Raw genomic sequence first — 17,612 nt, forward strand, 5'->3', positions numbered from 1 at the left:
ACCCCCTGTGCTGGGCTCAGTCTACCCCTCTAAGGAGGCTGGGGTTTGGTGCCGCCCTTCGGAGACCGCGCCCACCACGTACATGAACATCAATTTACTTCGAAAACCCACTGTAAAGAGGCACGATCTGATTTATCAGTTTCTGGGAAACACCCTCTGGAAGGAAGGCCGGCAGCGCCAGAGAGAGACCCAACATCTGCCTATGAACCGGGTGGAGGTGGTATGGGCACCCTTGGAACGTGGGGCTCGGGGAAGGGGTCTGCGGGCCCCGAAGGGTCCCTGGGTCCGAGCCCCGAGTCAGGGCACAAGCGAGAGGCGGAGCTCGCCCCAAGTGTCGGGCAGAAACTCCTCGGTGATTGCCGAGGTCCAGACCGAGGGTGGTGTCAGCGGCGGCGCTGGGGCACGCAAGCTCCATGCGGGCGGCTGCGCGCGAAGCCAGCTTTGCAGACGCAGCGGAAGGAACCGCTCGTGTTCACGCAGCGCTCGCTCTTGCATAGTAGCCCGCGCTGGTTCAGCTCTCGGCACTCGTCGATGTCTGGGTTGGGGGGTTAACAGGTGCAGACTTCGCGAGGGCGCTGGAGCCGGAGCCGCGCGGCGCTCGGTTTCCGGTCCAGGCGGGGTTCTGCAGGGCCCCGCCCCGCCCCGCCTGCCTGCCGCCAGCCTCTGGCCCCGCCCCTCCACTGACCCGCATCTCGGCCCTGCTCACCGACGCAGCGCGCGCGGGAGGCGTCTAGCTGGAAGCCACCAGGACACTCGCACACTGCGCCGCCCGGCCGAGGCACACAGCGGCCGCTAACGCAGCGGCACTCGTCTGAATCCTCCTCCGAGCTGTCCTCTTCTGCGCCGGGAGAATGCAGACGTCAACACCGCTCCCAGCGATGGCCGCGGACCCCGCGTCTGTCCCTCCCTTTACACTCACCTCGCGGGGGCTTTCCCAGCAGCAGGGGACTCGCGTCCCAGAAGGAATTGCTCTCACTCTGCGACGTCGGGCACTGGGACCCTGAGAGGGCAGGGGGCGGTTAGCCGTCTGCGGCGTCGATTCACCCCGGCTCCCGCCCCAAACTCTCTCCCGGGCAACCCCTCCCGGGCCGGCTCACCGGCGCCGCGCGGCGGGCACGGGCGGCACTGGGCTCCCCAACCTCGGCCCTGGCGACAGCAGCAGTCGTCGAAGGTGAGGGCGGGCCCGGCCAGGGGGCCCGCACACATGCCGTCCTCTCCGCGCTGGCTCCAGCACACGTCCCGCCGCTCCGGGGCACGCTCTGAGGAGCGGGACCCGGCGTCAGGGAGGAGCCCTCCCCCGCTCCAACCCACCCTCGGGGGAACCGCGGCCCCGGGTCTCCAGGCGGCGGACAGGGCTCTGGAGAGCCCAAGATGACCCTTGCCCTCACCGGCCGGGCTCTCCGGGAGCTGGCAGTCGCGGCCGGAGGGCCCGGGCACCCAGGGCGGGCGGCACTCGCAGCGGTAGGAGCCCGGCAGGTTGACGCAGCGGCCAGGGCGGCAGGCTGCGGGGTCCTGGCACTCGTCCACGTCTACGGGCAGCGAGGGGATGATGGGTGGGTAGGGGTGGAAGTCACAGCTCGGCTCGGCCAGCCTCCCTCCTGTTTCCCCAGCCGGCCGACCCGGGTCTCACCCATCTCCTCTGGGCTCAGACACTGGCGCTGCGCCGGGCTGTACTCGGCCGGGGGCGTGCAGGCGCAGCGGTAGCCACCGCGCGTGTTCTCACACACTCCGTTCCGGCAATTAGACTCGTCCAAGCACTCGTCCACGTCTGAGAGAAGGAAAAGCGCGAGTGGTAGGAACCGGCCCCGAGTCGGGTGGTTGTGCGTGTCTCCCGGTTGCTTTCCCACGGCCACGGGGGCCGGCTGCACTCACCCACGCATTCCAGCAGGTTCCCGTCGTAGTAGAAGCCTTGCTTGCAATAGCACTCGTAGCCGGGCTGCGTGTTCACGCACTTGCCCTCCTTGCAGATCTCCGCCCCAAACAATATGCATTCGTCGATGTCTGCGGAGTGACAGGCCGTGGGCGCCCGCGCCCTCTACCTGCGGGGCCACTTAGGCCCCGCAGCGGAGAACGTGTGGGTGGGGCTTACGGTGGAAGGGACGAAAACAGTGCGAGGGGCTTTTCCGAATGCTGACGTAAGAGTGATGGGGCGGGGCTTTGCGGAGGGGCGGGGCAGTCGGTGAGGGAGTGGGCGGGCCTTACCCCAGTACCCGCCACTGACAAGCACTGGCGGGATCGGGGCGGTCCAAACCTCGGCGGGCGGAGCAGGGCATGCCAGGTGGGCGGAGCCGTGTTGGGGCTTACCACGGTGGGTTGGGATGCCGTAGTTGACAATGTTGTTGTCCTGGGTGTAGCCCTTCCCGTCCGGGCAAAGGCTGTGGAACTCAGCTACAGCGAGATAGTGGCCGTGGGGAAGGAAGGAGGCAGGATTGAGCGCATGTGTGCTGGCTGTCGGCCGCAGGTCGGAGCTCTCGCCTCACTTCCCACCTACCCAGGGAGGGGCTCTCTCCCCCAGTCCGTTTCCAAATGAAGAAACTGAGGCTCTGAAAAAGGAAAGGGCCTGCCCGGCTCCTGACCTGAGCTGTAGACTGGGCAGGGATAGATCTCGCAGTGGTCTCCCCAGCCAGCCCCCAGGGAGCAGCAGCACTCCTGCTGGGTGACATTGGTGGCCAGTACACTGTCGCAGAACACGGTGTCATCGAAGTTAAGGTAGCACTCCTTCTTGTGGTGGGGCTGCTCCACCTCTGAGGGGAGGGGAGAGCAGCTCAGTTTCCTGCAGAATGTCTTTGCCTGTCCACGCTGCCCACCAACCTCATCCCTCTATTCCCCCACATCCCCTGGCTCCCCTTAGCTGCCCTGTGAAAGCCCCTTCCTGCGAGGTCTGGCCCCGCCGGGCTCTCCCAGGCAAAAAGAGATTTCTTCCTGTTCGCCACATTCCAGAGGGTGGGACCAGGATACAACTCTGAGCCCCAGCTGCAGCTCAGGGGAGTTGTCTAGATTGAGGAGGAAGCCGAGAGGGCACTCACCCTCACAGCCATGCTGGTCCTGGGTGGGCGTGAAGCCCTCATCGCAGACGCAAACGTAGGAGCCCTGCAGGTTCTCGCAGGCCCCGTGGGGAAGGCACAGACCCGGGTCCTGGCTGCACTCATCTATGTCTTCAGGGAGTGAGATGAGCAGAAAGAATCTCTCAGAGGGAAACGAGCCCCGCTTTCCCCGGGAGTATGCCTCAAGGGCCTCACACAAGTTCAGAACCTGAATTTCCACTGTGACTTCAAAGTACACACGACAGGAAATCCACTCGTGTCTGTCTGTGCATGTGGGTAGTTGTGTGCACATTCAATGCATTATTCTTCATAAAACCTAACAGAGTGAAGTCCTAACTCTCAGCTCAGCATTTGGGGACTTTCAGTTTGGTCTCCCAATATCTTTAAGTCTCATCACCCTTTACTCTAAACCACCAACACCCTCAGCTCTGTGTTTAGGGCGTAGGTGTCTACTCTCCCTTAAAATGCAACTAGCTTCTTCCGGATCTCTGTGCTTTGCAAATACTGTTCTTTGGGCCTGGAATACCATCCCATGCTTTTCTCTGCTTAGGGAATCTATTTATGCTTTAGGGAACCCTATTTATGCTTCAAGTTCCAATTCAACTGTTGGAATAAATCACTAGTCCAGACCTCTTTTGGCACCCAGCACCCTGAACTGTAAGAATCAATTTACATGTCAGTCTCCCCTAGCTGGGAGCCCTGGGTCATTGCTCAATATCTAGTATATAGCACAGAACCTGGCAAATATTAGATGCTCAGTAAACTCTTGTTGGATGAATGCATATAGGGGTGATTTGGCACATAGTAATAAGCATCGTTAATTACTGTCATTATCACTGTTGTCATTTTCAGTGAAAGAGTAGAAGGATGAGTGAGTGGATGGATGGAAAGACAGATCAGTAGTGTGTCTAGGAGATTACTGCTGCCTGCCATTGCTCCTCAGGAGCTCTCAGCCAATCCCCCCATACCTTGGCACTTCCGGCCGCCTACCAGCCGATGCCCCTGGGGACAGAGACATCGATAGGAGCCATTGGTGTTGATGCAATCACCCCCAATGCAGGCTGCGGGAAAGTCACACTCATCAATGTCTGTAGGGAATCAAAGAGGGGGAGAATCTCAGGGGCTAAGCCCAATCACACACAGCCTGAGGCTTCCAAGGCTTCCCGAAGAGCCCTGGGTAAGGTCCACACCCCAGGCCTCATCTTGGATCTGGATGGGGGCTGGCCATGGGAGTGCCTGGCTTGTTCACAGGTAGCCCCTGGGCTTGGGCCCTGGGCAGTGGAGGTCTTGGGGTAGGGAGGAACAGGTCAGCCCCCCAGCTCAAGGCCCCCCTCACCCTCACAGTGGCTCCGGTCCCTTGACAGATGGTAGCCAGAGAGGCACTGACACTGGAAGGAGCCTGGCGTGTTGGTGCAGATGCCGTTGTCACACACGTCCCCAGCCTCACACTCATCCACATCTGTGGGGCACAGGGGCTGTCAGAGGGCCAGGATGGGATGGTCTTGGGCCTCTGCTACCCTTTTCCCACTCCTGCCCATGGCCTGGAGCACCAGAGCTGAAGTGAGTGGAGCTGGAGAGAAGCATGGGACCCTCACCCCGCTCCTGTGTGGCACACTATGCCCTAACGACCAGGCCAGGTGCTGCCAGGAACCCTGGGCCACGTGTGATTCCAAAGAACTCAGGCCTCCCCATCCTTCATCTGTTCTCACCAAACAATCCCATTCTGCCCTGGGCTTCCTTTGCCCCAACTGCTCTCACGGCTGCTCTTGCCCTTCCCCCACCTGCCATGGCTGCCTTCCTTCCCATGTAAATAAGCTCCCCTATATCTTTGGTCTCACAGAATAACTTGTTCTGCTTGTGCAGTAAAGTGACTTGGCTCTGAGAGCATGCTTCTGTGCAGTCCTTTCTGGTGGAAGCTGGTCGTTGCCCACACCCCAGACCCCTTTCAAACCACACTCTTCCTCTGAGGGGCACTTGGCCCCTACGCCAGCCTCTCTATTGCTGTCAGCACCCACCTTCCTAGCCCCTCTCCTTCTCTCTTCCTCCCCATCCTAGGAGTTTTCAACATCCATTTGGACAGCCAGGCCCAGCCTCTGACCTTACAGTCCTTCATCCCTCAGTTTCTGTGACCTTCACCTCAGTGCCAGCCACTCACTCTCGGTACAAGGGGCTGGGATCTGCCCCCTCTTGGACATCTCAGATGCAGCTTCCTTCCCACCGCCTCCGCTGTTCTCGAGCCCCCAACTCTACCTCCTCTAGCAAGGGCCCATGAACACCTCTCCTTCTTCCTCACTGGTCTGGCAAAGTCAGAGCCCTAGCCTGCTTCTCAGGACCCTGGGTGCTGAGCGAGGCTGGAGCCAGCCACCAAGCGGAGCACCTGGGCCACTCCACTCCCTCTGGCCGCCAGCCCGGCCAGATCCTCAGCGCTACCCTCTCCTCCTCCTCTCAAGCCTTGACACTGGAAAGCCCCTAGGTAGCCCCCGTGCTCTTGGGCAGTTCCAAACCTCTACTGTTCTCCTCAGCCTACAGCCTACACCCCACTCTGGTGATCCCAGGTCTCACTCCTCCTCACTTGCTGCCTGCATCTTCTGGCCTCCCGGCATGCCACGGAAGCTACCCTGCCAAGGCCACCAGGGACCTTCTCGTCTCCCCAGCTAGTTCTTATTTTTTTTTTTTTTTGCTAGTTCTTATTTTACAAGAACCTCTCTGTTGCATTTACCTCATCCTCCTCTTCCCTGCATGCCTCCGCTCCCCAGCTTCTCAGCTAGTGCTCCCTGGGCCCTCCCACCACCCCTGCTCCGCCATCGCCTGCTCCGATTCCCCTGCCTTCTACCGACGTGGCAGTATCCACAAGGCTCTGCCAAGGTTCCCCTCACCGGACCCACCATCCTTGACTGCACCCCAAGGCTCCACAGCTCTCCCCAGTGCCTACCCCGAGGCTCCACACACCCCCAGTGACACCCCAAGTCTCCACAGCTCCTCCCAGGGCACATCCCAAGGCTTCACACCCTCCCAGTGACACCCCAAGGCTTCACACCCCCACAATACACAGTTCCAGGTGGGTGTGTCTGGCCCAAGGTTTCCAATCAGTATGGCCCACCCTCTGCTGGCATTGCCAGCTGAAAGGCCCACAGGGACCACCCGCTCAACTGTCCAACATGAAACTTAATGTCTTCCTTCTCAAACATGCCCCACCCCAGGGGACCCTATCCCGGTGAGCAGAACCCACTGAGTCACCCAAACTGGAAACCTGAGGATCCCTTACTCCCCTCTCTCCTTCACCTTGACATCCAGTTAATGAGCAGCCCAGGTAACGCGTTCTAATATTTCTCTAATATCACATAATCTCATGACCATCCTTAGGCCTCTGTTCTCATCAGCTCCACCACTGTCTCTGTCCTGAGTCCCCACCAGACCTCCAGTCACTCTCCACAATGGGCATCAGGGAACTTTCTAAAACAAATGGCCACTCTTGTCATTCTTCCCCTTAAAATGCTTCAGGTGCCTCCTGATATCCTCAGGGTGAAGCTCAACCTCCTGGGCGGGGCTTAGGTGGGCCCTTCAGGGGATGGGGACCTGCCCCTCACCGGCCAGCCTCAGCCCCCATCCCCTGCTTACACCTTACATTCCCTGTACACTCCGTACTGGTGTTTGCCTCTGACTTCGCTGGCGCTGAGCCTGGCATGCTCTTCCCTCTCACCTTTCTTCGCTTGGCTAACTCCTGTTGATCCTTTAAGAGCACTCAGACCTCCCCTTCTCCCAGCCCCGCTGAGGTTTCCCAGGAACACCCAAACTCCATCCAGTCCTACAGCCCTGCGCTCTACAGTTGGTGTCTATTGTTCTCCAGTTCCTCTGAATCCCAGCCCTCAGCCTTCCTCCTGATACATAAGAAACATTAGTGTCGGGGGGACTACTAACATCCCCTTTCTTTTATATCTTTTTTCCCCCCTCAAATTTAAGTAACGTGCTTTGCAAACGCAGCTTCAAGCTTTGCCTCCTCAGATCCTTCCTACGTAGAAATTCTGGTCGCCCCCTCCTCCGCCAGGTCCGCTGAGGAAACTAGTGAGTGGATCAGTGAAGGAGCGGTGTCTGTGAATTAGCTACCTCCTGCCCACCCGTCCGACAGACGGGGTGACCCAGTCCCCAGTTTCGGCGCGTGAATGGGTGGCGGGTGGCAGGGCGGGGAGGGCTGGAGCTCACCCAGGCAACTGCGGCCGTCCGGCGCGGGCGCATAGCCCTGGGCGCATGTGCAGCGGAAGGAGCCCGGGAGGTTCTCGCACCAGCCGGGAGAGCAGGGGCTGCCCTCGGCGCACTCGTTCACGTCTGCAGCGGAGAAGGCTCGCCTCGGACTCCGCCCCACCGGATGATGCACTGTGAGGGGGTGGGAGCCCCCTCCGCCCGGGATGGGGGGGCCTCTACTCCCGGGAAGGAAGACCAGTCTGGAGGTGACTCCCACCGCCATTAGCCCCGCCCCATCACAGGGGCGACTCCCGAAGGGCCCCTCCCATTTGCTTTCGAGGTCCCGCCCCCTACCCTACCCCGGACCCAGGCCTCGCCCTCACCGCGGCAGGCCCCGCCCCCCTGGCTGCGGTAGCCGGGCAGACAGGCAATGCACTTGAAGCTCCCAGGTTTGTTCTCGCATTTGCCATCCGGGCAGGAGCTAGGGTCTCGGCACTCGTCGATGTCTGCACAGTAGGGAGGAAGAGGACTCGTTTGGGGACAACGTGGCCGGCCAGGCGCTCAGCGTCCTCGGCAGGGCCTCCCTTCGTCACAAATCGACAAGTCGAAGCGGGCCCTCTGGGCTCCGGACCGAAACCTCTGAGAGGCCCAGAGCTGGGCAGAGACGGGAGTGAGGCCCTCCGCCCCCACCCCAGGCCGAGGGACCGCTGAGGACCCCCGGCGGTCTGGATGGGGTCTTCCCCACCTTCGCACACGGGCGGTCGAGAGGTTTTGAGCCGGTAGCCGGAGTAGCAGTTGCACTTGTAGTGACCGGGAAAGTTGATGCAGAAGCCGCCGTCGCCGCACAGGTGGGGCTTGGCGCACTCGTTCAGGTCTGAGCGGGAGGAAGGGGGCGCGAGGGGAGTGCAAGGCGGCGGAGGGGATTACATGCGGTCGGGAGAGCCCCCCGGGTCCACCCCCGGCCCGGCCGTGCTCACCTACGCACGAGCGCCCCCCGGCGCCGACGTGCAGGCGGTAGCCGCGGTTGCAGTGGCAGTTGTAGGAGCCGCCGGTGTTCATGCAGATGCCCCTCCCGGCGCCGCACGGCTCCGCCTCGCACTCGTTCACGTCTGAGAAGGGCGCGCGGGCGGGAAGGCGTCAGAGGTCTGTCGGGAGCCAGGGCCGCCCCCGCGCCACCCACTCGCCACGCTCACCCACGCAGTAGCGGTGCTGCGGATGCGACCGGTAGCCCGGGTTACAATGGCAGGAATAGTCTGAGGGTCCCGGGACGCACTCCCCGTGGCCACAGATGTTCTGGTTCAGTCGGCACTCGTCCGTCTCTGCCGGGGTTGGGGGTGCGGCGGTAGGTCAGGGGGCCAGGCAGGGAGCATTCACTTTCTGCCATGTCCCCAGGGAGGACCTGGATAGCCCATTACTAACGACGCGGATACCTGGGCCGGGTCGCACCCTAAGCTCGGGTGCTCCAATCCTAGGATTCCCTACACCTCCATCACAGATAACCCCAACATCACAACCTCCGGTAGCCCCAAACCATGACCCCAGGTCCCTGACATCCCTACCTCCTCAACTCCAGGAAACCTTGATACTTCTATCCCCACTTATGATACCCTGACCCCAGTCACCTCAATACCTCAAACCCTGCAGCCTCACCCACACAAACATCCTCTAGATCAGTAAACCAACACCCCTTGCCTTAGGGACCTGCCCCCCCCCCATTCCAGAACAGTTGTTTTCCTCCCCCTCCCAAGGCAGACAGGAGCTGGTTTCCTGGGAATCCTGGCTCGCGCATGGTTGTGCCTAAGTGGTCAGATCCAGGAATCCTCCTCACCCTATTTCCTACGATTCCTAGTACTCCCTGCCTCCACCTCTCCCTCCTTGTGGTCCCTCGCCTGAGCCCTGCCCCATGCAGCCCAGGCCTTGATGCTGAACTCTACCCCCTCCCAAACACACCTGGCCAGTGGGCTCTTGCAGGCTGTTCTCTTTGAGGGCCTCTCCCTAGGCATCCTTAACACCCCCTCCTCTGAGAAGCCTCTGCATGTGTCTCTTCCTCCACGTTCCCACAGCCCCCAGACTGTCCCGGGGTGGTTCCTAGCCTGTGCAGACTTCCAGGGCAGTCACCTTCCACCAGGAGCTCATCTAACCTCCGGTTTTCAACCAGGCTGGTGGCTTCCTTGTGGCTTTGGAGTCCACAGAGACATGGGCTTGAATCTGGCTCAGCTGTGTGACCTGGGTCCAGTCCCTGAACCTCCCTTAGACGCAATTTTCTCATCTGGAAAACGAGGCTAACAGTGCCCACTTCACAGAGTATGAGAAGGGTAAACAGTACTTAGTATGTAAAACTCTTCAGTCAGTGCCTGGCCCAGGGCAACTGTTCAGCCATAGCTAGCAATTATTCCGATGCCCAAAACCCTGCAGACACTTCCCACAGCCTTTGGGATCAAACCCAAGCCTCTTAACAAGGCTCCCTGAGCCGGCCCTCCCCTAGTTCAGAAACACTGATCTGTGTGTGTGGTTTCTCCCCGCTCCATGAAACCAGGGTTTCATGTTTCCATGCCTTTGCCCAAACTTCTGCCCAAACTGGAATGTCCTTTTTCCCAACCCGCCCATTTCTTTCCCACTTCTCGTTGTTAATTTCTAACAATCCTTAAAGCCCTGCTCAGAAAGCCTTCTCTCATTGCCACCGTGCATATTATCACCCCCTCGCCGCCCAGACTTCCTTCCTTCTTCTCTATTTTTTTCATAGCATTTATGAGATATACTAGATTTGGACTCATTGATCTGTTTGTTGTCTGTCTACTCCACAAGGATAGGGAATTTTTGTCTGTTTTGCTTATTACTGTATCCCCAGCACTTAAACAGTGCCTACACATAGTAGGTGCTCAATAAATAGTTGTAGAATATATGAATAAATGCCTTCGGCCTGGGCTGACCACCATAATACCCGGATCAGTTGAGGGCAGAGTGGGATCTCTGCTGCACACCGAGGCTTCCACAGCGCCCAGCCCAGGGCCTGGCACACAGTAAACCCTGGATGTTTTAGTGCTCGGGAATGATTGGAGGGGGTAAGGGAGGAGAAAAACTAAGTTAGGGGCGTGGCTTACCTCGGGCATGGCCTAGGTGGGCGGGTCTTACCTGTGACCTGAGTAGGGGCGATCTCTACCGCACTTCGGGACGGGGGCAAGTCGGGCAGGAACCAGGGCGGTGAGGGCCGGGAGATCAGCTCTGCAGGCAGCAGGGCACACTCATCAGCTGGTGAGGAAGCTGAGAGCGCCGCCCCTCTCTCCGCAGGTCACCCGCTGGGAACTTCACACCCAGCTTCACCGCCCCCTGGTGCCTAGACTGTGAACTTCCCCGGCAGTGACAGCCCTTGAGGACTGGTTCCTACGGTGCCCAGCTCACCAGGGTAGGGCCGGGCAGGAGATGTGGTGACAGTCGGGTGGCTCTGCTGCGCGGACTGCTCTTCGATCACTGGCTGCAGGCGACAGCAACATGAGCCCTCTGTGTCTCCTTGGCCTCCCTGCCCCTCCCACATGGGCTCTCATACTCACTGAGTCTGTGCTCACCCCTAGAAGGGAAGAAGATGGGGCCGTTAAGTGTTGGGCTGGGAGAAGGGAGTCAAGTCTGGGATTGGCACTTGGGTATTTGTGGTCAGGGTCCCTAAGAGTTCAACGATCATGTCTCTGGATCAAGCATCAAGGGTTAGATCCTGAGGTCAGAGAGTGTTTCCATCACAGGTCAGCGAAGCAATGGTTGGACAAGGTCCTTGGCTTGGGGGGTTATAGCCAGGGTCAAATCCCTGGATCAGCGGTCAGAAGGTCAGATCTAGGGGCAGCATTTGAGCTGCATTAGTGCCCTGGTCTGGAAATCAAAGGGGTCCTGGGGTCAGAGGATTGAATCTGGAGGGCAATAAATGGTCAAATTCTGTTGATCAGGGGTTAATTCTGGGGTTAGTTACAACATTGGTTAGGGGTCAGAGTATCAGCTCTGGGGGTCAGTGCTGGTCTGGGACTAGGAGTTAGAGGTTAGACTCAGGTCATATCTGTGGATCAAGGGTCAAGGTGTCAGACCTAGGGGTTCAGCAACTGTCAGGTAACAGGAGGGGTCAGGCCAGACCTCTCTCTTCCTCTGTGTCCTCAGGTGGTGGTGCCCGGCTGGGGCTCTCAGGGAGCTGCTGGGGCTTGGGTGGCCCATCAGGGTGCAGGAAAAGGGAAAAGTCACTTTCACCCTGAATGGTGAGCGTCTGGTGGGAGGTGAGGATGTGGTACCCCTTCCCAGCTGGACAGATCTCCTTGAAGGCAGCTGTGGCCAGAGCAAGGGGCAGAGAAGTGAGCACTTCCTGGATAGGCACACAGACAGCCCCCCAGCCACAAATGCCCCAGGCTCACCAGTGCCATCAGCTGGGCAGCGCTGGCACCTGGTGCCCCAGGCCTTGCCGACACTGCAGCAGCAGAGTTGGCGGGTGAGGCGCGTGGTCAGCGGGTGCTGGCACTGGTGCTCAGGGCTCACCAGGCGGAAACATAGGCTCTTCTCCTCCGGCTTGTCCGCTGCAGGGGCCAGTGGTGGGCATGGGCATCTGGGCCTGAACACTGCCCACATCCCCCTTCCCATCTGCTCCAGACCTTGCCTCTCTGGCCCAGACAACGCTTAATCCTCATGTGGCCCCTGATCGCACATGACCCTGAGTTCATGTGACCCCTGAAACCTGTGTTATTCTGACCTCATGTAACACCCGAAACTTCGGTGACCACTGACCCCATTGACCCCTGATTCTAGCTGCTCTAGACTTTATCCCTCCCACTCATCAAGCCCATGGTCTCATATGACCTTGACTCCATATAATCCCTGACCCCATGCGACCTCTAACCCCAGATCTCATGCGACTCCTGAACCCACTGATCCCTGACCCTATCTGCTCTGGGCCTTGTTTCACCTGCAGTCAACCCTTGACCCCACTCTGACTTCTGTGACCTCTGATCCTTACTGTTTGGAGGCTTACCCTCCCACCCATGCTTTGTGACCTCCAAGGATCCCCCAGTCTCACCAATGCACTGTGTGCGGGAGGGGCCCAAGCTATGGCCAGGTGGGCAGACACAGCGATAGGAGCCAGGGTTGTTGAGGCAGTCACCATGGCGACACATGCCTGGCATCGCGCACTCATTGATGTCTGTGGTAAGTGAGAGTTTGGTCCCTCCAGTCTGGGGCCATAGGGTGACAGCAAGCTGCTCCAAGAACCTCAGGGTTCTGCCCCTGCCCCACCTCCCCCCTCGTCCACCGTAGGACCTCCCCCAGTGACAACTGGCCTACCCCTCCAGCCCACAGAATCTCCAGCTGGCCCTACCCTGGCAGTGTGTGCTGTTGAGCCTCTTGTAACCCTGGGGGCAGTCAGCGCCCACCTCCCCACGTACAGGCCCTGGCTTCTGCACCCCTGTGTCTGCAGAGAGAGGAGAGCATGGCAGGAGAGGACCTTGGGGGGCCTGCAGAGAGGGAAGGGAGGGCACTGGGGACAGGCAGGGTGGGACGCTAAGGGGAATTGGGTGGGCAGTGAGAGGCTCAGGCTGCTTGGACTGGGGTCTCCCACTGCAGGGCTGAGAGGGGTGTCGGTGGAGCCACCCTGTGGGGAGTGGGAGGGAGATCTCACTGAGCCGAGGCACTCACACTGCAGCTGGGGGCACTTGTGGCACTTGCTCTGGCCCCAGGCTGTGCCGATGCTTCCACAGCAGTCTTCCTGCTTGGTGAGGCCGGGGAGGGGATTGCTGCCACACTAGGGAGAGGAGTGTGGACAGGGGGGGTCACAGGGTGCCCACCTGGCCTCCCTCCTGAGGCCCTTTTCCTCCGCCACTCAACCTGCAGGACACCCCCAGTTTTGAGCAATCCGGGTGGGTTGGAACAGGGCAGCCCTGAGAGACTGAAGGGCCGGTCCAGCGGCGACTGTGGATTCACTCACGGGCTGCTTGGGCAGCGTGTCCTGGAAGCAGCGGCCCAGGGGCTTCTGAGTGGGTGGCCGAGGATGCGGGGGCTTGGGGTGCGGCAGCAGGTGCTGGGAGGGGGCCGGGCCCTCGGCGTTGGGCCCTTCGATGCGGTGCACTTGGACGGAGGCCTCGGGCGGGTGGTGGACGCGCACGTTCACCACAGGGGGTGGGGCCTGCACTGGGGGGCGGGGCACAGCGGCTTCAGGGCTGCCCCGCAGCGCCGGTTGGCAGTGCGGCGGTCCTCCAGGGCTGGCCTCCGCCCGGGACCTGCCACCCTAGTGCCCGCCCACCTCGGCCTCCCGGGGTCTGCCCGTTGCCTGGTACCTTCCGCTGAGATCTGTCCTGGCCCGAGGGGCACCAGGAAGGCTGCATGCTGGGCAGGGGGCCCCTCACCCGGCCCCGGCGGATCGGCGATCACCTGGACCGCGTAGATGGCGTGCTTGCTGGCCACAGACTCGCCTTCCGGAGCCAGGGGAGGCAGCGCGCCTGTGGACAGGGCCCCAGCCCGACCAAGCCCAGGGCCTGAGCCGCCAGCGCCCCCGCCAGTTCCTCCAGCGGGCACCTGGCAGAAGCGACCGGTGAAGTCCGGGGGACACAGGCACTGGTTTCGGGAGGAGCACTGGCCGCCGTTCATGCAGGGCAGAGGGCACACCACTGGGGAGGAAAGGTGGATCAGGGCCCAGGCAGACCCCTGTCCCCAGCCCCCAGGCCCAGTCCCTCACCCGCATCCTGTCTCTTCCCCTCCTCCCTACTTCCTTGCCACCCACTAGTTCTGTCCTCCCTGGGAAGCTGGTTTTTGTAACACATCACACACACACACACACACACACACACACACACACACAGAAACTACCCTCTAAGTCCCCCAACATCCTTATACCCATGGGGCCACTGGAGTCTTAAGTCTTGGACTTAAATCCTAGCTAGGAGGCCATGTGCCAACTGTGTGGCCCTGAGCAACTTACTTCCCCTCTCTGTGCCTCACTGTCCTCATTTGTAGGACTGTCCTGTCTATTAAATGGGGCAATGCCTGTACAAATGCTTAGCATAGTGCCTAATACACAGTGGGTCCTTAATAAGTAGTAGCAAATGATGATGATGATGATGGAATAGCCTTTCCCTCCCCTTAGGCCTTTCCTGGAAATCCAGTCTCTCTCTGGTGCTTCCTCGTCCTCACCCCTAAATTCTTCCCCTGATTCAGCCCTCTCTGGGCTCTCCCTCCCTCTCTTTGTCTTGCCATCCCAGGGCCCACACCTCACCATTGCCAACTTGAGCTATCCCTCTCCGGGACCTCCCTTAAGCACCTCCACCCAGGGGACCCTGTCAGAAATGAGCATCTTGCCTCCCCACCTCCACTTGGCCTTGAACCACCCCCGGGAATCCCCACCTGCCCAGTCACTCACAACTGAGCCTTGATACTCCATCGCTCCTGCTCCCACTCCGGCCAGTTCTGGCCTCTGTAATATCTCATAATCCATCTTCCCTCCTCCCCATGCCCTCTGCCACTCCCCTGCCTGTCAACATCCCAAGCGCCCCCAGAGAAACTTGCTTCAGGCAAAGCTCTGCCACAGTCACACCCCTGCTCACAGCTTGCTTCCTTGCCCTCCGTGGCCCAGAAGGAACCTTCTTTCAGCCCATCCCCCCCTGCTCTTTCCATGTGCACCCTATGCTCCAGGACTCATCTCCCGTCCCCTACAAATGTACCACATCTTCTGCCTCCCTGGCTTTAATCATGCCTTTCCCGCCCCCTCAGAGCCTTGTCCCCCATCTCTGCATATTCACATCTTATCCTTCCAGGCTCAGCTCCTCCCCCAGGAAGAGAGCCTTTTTTCAGATCCTACCCACCCTCTGCCTCAGCTCTGGGTGCCAGAGAAGGTGCTGGGGGAATGAATGAAGGAGTGACTCAGTGAGAGGATAGGATCTCTGTCTTTCTGTCACACACTCATATCCGAAATCCAGCCTTGGGGACCCGAGCTCACACACCAGGCCCAGCCCCTCTCCTGCCTGCCACATGGCTGCCCTCACTTCCCAGGATGGGAAGATGGGGCTGAGGCTCTCTGGACACCTGAAGGGCCTCAGAGGGATGGCCCACATGCATGGCCATCGGGGCCTGGCTAAGAGCATCCCAGCCCAGCCCAGCCCATCCTGCCCGGCCTCTTGGGGCCAGTCTCTCAGGGCAGAAGGGGTGTGTCCTGGGCCGGGGGAGGCAGGATCCTCTCCTTCCTGCCTCCCAATGAGTCACCCATAGCGGTAAGGGTGACCTCCCTGTGACACCCGCCCACTGTGGCCTGGGCGCCGAGCCTGGGGGATGTGGGCAGCACGGATGGAGACAGCAGCCTGGGCAGGTTGGCCAGGGGGCTTGGAAGGCCGGGCCCACATACACTCACATGCACAGCCATCTCATCACACACACATGCATAGACTCATTCTAACACCAACACAGGCTTACACAAACACTCCCATAGTGATTGCAGACATGCACCCAAGACAACACAAAGAAACAAGTACTTGATCCCAGTGTGCCACTCCAAAGCCGGGCATACCCCCGTGGGTGTGTCACGTGCAAGCGTGCACGTGCACTCTCGCACACAGACACACATGCACGTCTCATGAAAACCCCACATCTGTGGGGTTCCTCAGGTGTGAGTGGGTACATGAGTACAGGAATGTGTAAGAGGGGCTGTTTTGCTGGTGCCATCCTGGGCCTGGCCTAATTACCCTGTCCAGGAGGGTAATTACTGCTGGGATACCTCCCCCAGCCTGGCCCACAGGGCCCTGAGGGAGGAGAGCTGAGCCCAGGCCTGGCCCTCTGAAGAGAGATGTTGGGGAAGGGGTGGACTCCAGGTGGAATTGGGAAGTTATGACGGCTTGTTGTGGGGGAGACTCTGAGGCAGAGCTGTTAAGATTTATGGGGGAAGCATAGATGGGGCATCAGGAAGAGGAGAGGCTGAGGACCCAAAACAGCCCCTACCTCCAGGCCTGCTCCCCACTTGTTAGGCCTCAACACCCCTCCCCTCTAAGACCTTGCCAGTAACTAATTCCCTCACTCCCAGCCCTGACCTCAGCTCCTCCTCCCAGAGAATGCAGGTGTCTACCACTGGCAGGCCCTACTTTAGATAGTTTTTAAAGACTTTTCCTGTTTCTTCCAGCAAGACTGTTTCTTGGGGGAATACTTATCCCTTCTCTGAGACCTCCTGCCCCCGGCTCACATCCCTCAAAAGCCCCTGCTGCTGACCCTGACTCCCTCTCAGGACCCAGCACTTTCCTAGAGGCCTGTGTCATCCAGGACCCCAGCATCACCCCACACCTTAGGCCTCAACGCCAACCCAAAGCTGTGAAGTCCAGGCTTCCATGCAGCCCTCCCAACTCTGGCCCCAGCACTCCAGCCTCCCAAGCCCCCTGAAGCCCCTGGGGCCCCAGGCCCTCAGGCTCTGCTCTCTGAACCCACGACCCCCAGGGTCACGTGGCCTACGTGGCTTACGCTGCCATGTACCCCGCATTTGTCCAGGTGCCTGCCTTCCCCGCTCCCCCTGCCCGTGTCCCCGGCCCTCACCCACGCGGAAGCCGGAGCCCGTGAGCGTATCGGTGCTGTGGCCGTTCTCTCCGATGAGCGTCATGTTGGAGCCCTGCTGACAACTGTCCCGACACTGGCCCTTGAGACAGGTCCGCTTGCAGATCACCGGCGCAAAGACCACCTTGAAGCGCTCGCGAGCCAGCGCCCCGCCCCCGCCAGCGCCCCTCTCGCCCGCCGGCCCCCCCTCGGCCCCGCCGCCCGGGCCCAGCAGCAGCAGCAGCAGCGCCAGCAGCCCCGCCGCCCCCGCCCCGCGCATCTCAGGGGCCAGGCCGCCAGCAGCCCCACGGGGCCCGGGCATCCGGGGCCGCAGGACCCGGGGGGCGCGCCCGGGCAGGGGCGATGGTCCCGGCGCCCGAGGGGAACAGCAAGCCGGGAGCCCCGGGAGAGGAGTAGAGAGGGCAGCGAGGGAGAAGATGGGAGGAAGCGCGCGGGGAGGGGACAGCAGGCGCGGGCGCGGGCCCAGTGAGAGGCAAAGAGATGGAGGCTGGACTGCGGGGAGCCCAGAAACTTCCACCGCCCCTGGAAGGAGCCCAGCCACGAGCCGGGGCCGAGGGCCTGCGGAGGCCCCAACCTGAGGCCGGAGCGAGGAGGCCGGAGCAAGTTGAGGCGGAGAGGAGGAGCGAGGGGAGAGGAAGGCCGGGCGGCCGGCCCGCTCCGCGCCTCCCCCGGCCGGGCTGGGCTCCCGCGGCCGCCGGGAAGCAGGGAGCGCGCGGGGCGGACTCAGGGAGAAGTGAGCAGTTGTTTTCCCTGGCTGGAGCGCGGCGCGGCGGCGGCGAGGGGGGCTGGGATGCTGGCCCCGAGCCAGGGAGACAGTTTTTTTCTGTTTAAAGCGTCGTCGCTGCCGCC

At 60.8% G+C, this 17,612-nt stretch overlaps 1 protein-coding gene across 7 annotated transcripts; it reads right to left on the reverse strand.

The window, feature by feature from the left end:
- Window positions 1–113: 113 nt before the first annotated feature.
- Window positions 114–17,570, reverse strand: LTBP3 (latent transforming growth factor beta binding protein 3). Of its 7 annotated transcripts, none has more exons than XM_036860453.1 (28): window positions 16,746–17,569; window positions 13,517–13,846; window positions 13,168–13,370; window positions 12,879–12,984; window positions 12,562–12,654; window positions 12,265–12,387; window positions 11,609–11,767; window positions 11,337–11,522; window positions 10,772–10,788; window positions 10,623–10,695; window positions 10,356–10,445; window positions 8,417–8,542; window positions 8,201–8,332; window positions 7,969–8,097; window positions 7,607–7,729; window positions 7,245–7,367; window positions 4,381–4,503; window positions 4,013–4,132; window positions 3,027–3,155; window positions 2,577–2,744; window positions 2,203–2,388; window positions 1,873–2,001; window positions 1,631–1,768; window positions 1,389–1,529; window positions 1,098–1,259; window positions 920–1,000; window positions 686–838; window positions 114–535 (listed from the first exon to the last, which is right to left on the reverse strand). In XM_036860453.1, exons 1-28 carry the CDS (start codon window positions 17,062–17,064, stop codon window positions 384–386), a joined length of 4,014 nt encoding a protein of 1,337 aa, XP_036716348.1. In that variant the 5' UTR covers window positions 17,065–17,569; the 3' UTR covers window positions 114–383. The 7 variants fall into 7 exon arrangements, with proteins under 7 accessions (XP_036716348.1, XP_036716350.1, XP_036716352.1 ...); XM_036860455.1 differs by having other exon boundaries at window positions 707–838; window positions 16,746–17,567; XM_036860457.1 differs by having other exon boundaries at window positions 2,305–2,388; window positions 16,746–17,566.
- Between the last annotated feature and the right edge of the window lie 42 nt (window positions 17,571–17,612).

Source organism: Balaenoptera musculus, chromosome 8, assembly GCF_009873245.2.
Source record: "Balaenoptera musculus isolate JJ_BM4_2016_0621 chromosome 8, mBalMus1.pri.v3, whole genome shotgun sequence".
Classification (NCBI taxonomy): domain Eukaryota; kingdom Metazoa; phylum Chordata; class Mammalia; order Artiodactyla; family Balaenopteridae; genus Balaenoptera; species Balaenoptera musculus.

Excerpts from the sequence above, each read along its gene's own strand:
- LTBP3 (XM_036860453.1), bottom strand. The coding sequence starts at position 17,064 with ATGCCCGGGCCCCGTGGGGCTGCTGGCGGCCTGGCCCCTGAGATGCGC. Across the intron at positions 7,730-7,968 it reads TCGACCGCCCGTGTGCGAAG|ACATCGACGAGTGCCGAGAC; the intron begins GTGGGGAAGACC and ends CCTACTGTGCAG. Across the intron at positions 7,368-7,606 it reads GGGGGGCGGGGCCTGCCGCG|ACGTGAACGAGTGCGCCGAG; the intron begins GTGAGGGCGAGG and ends TCTCCGCTGCAG.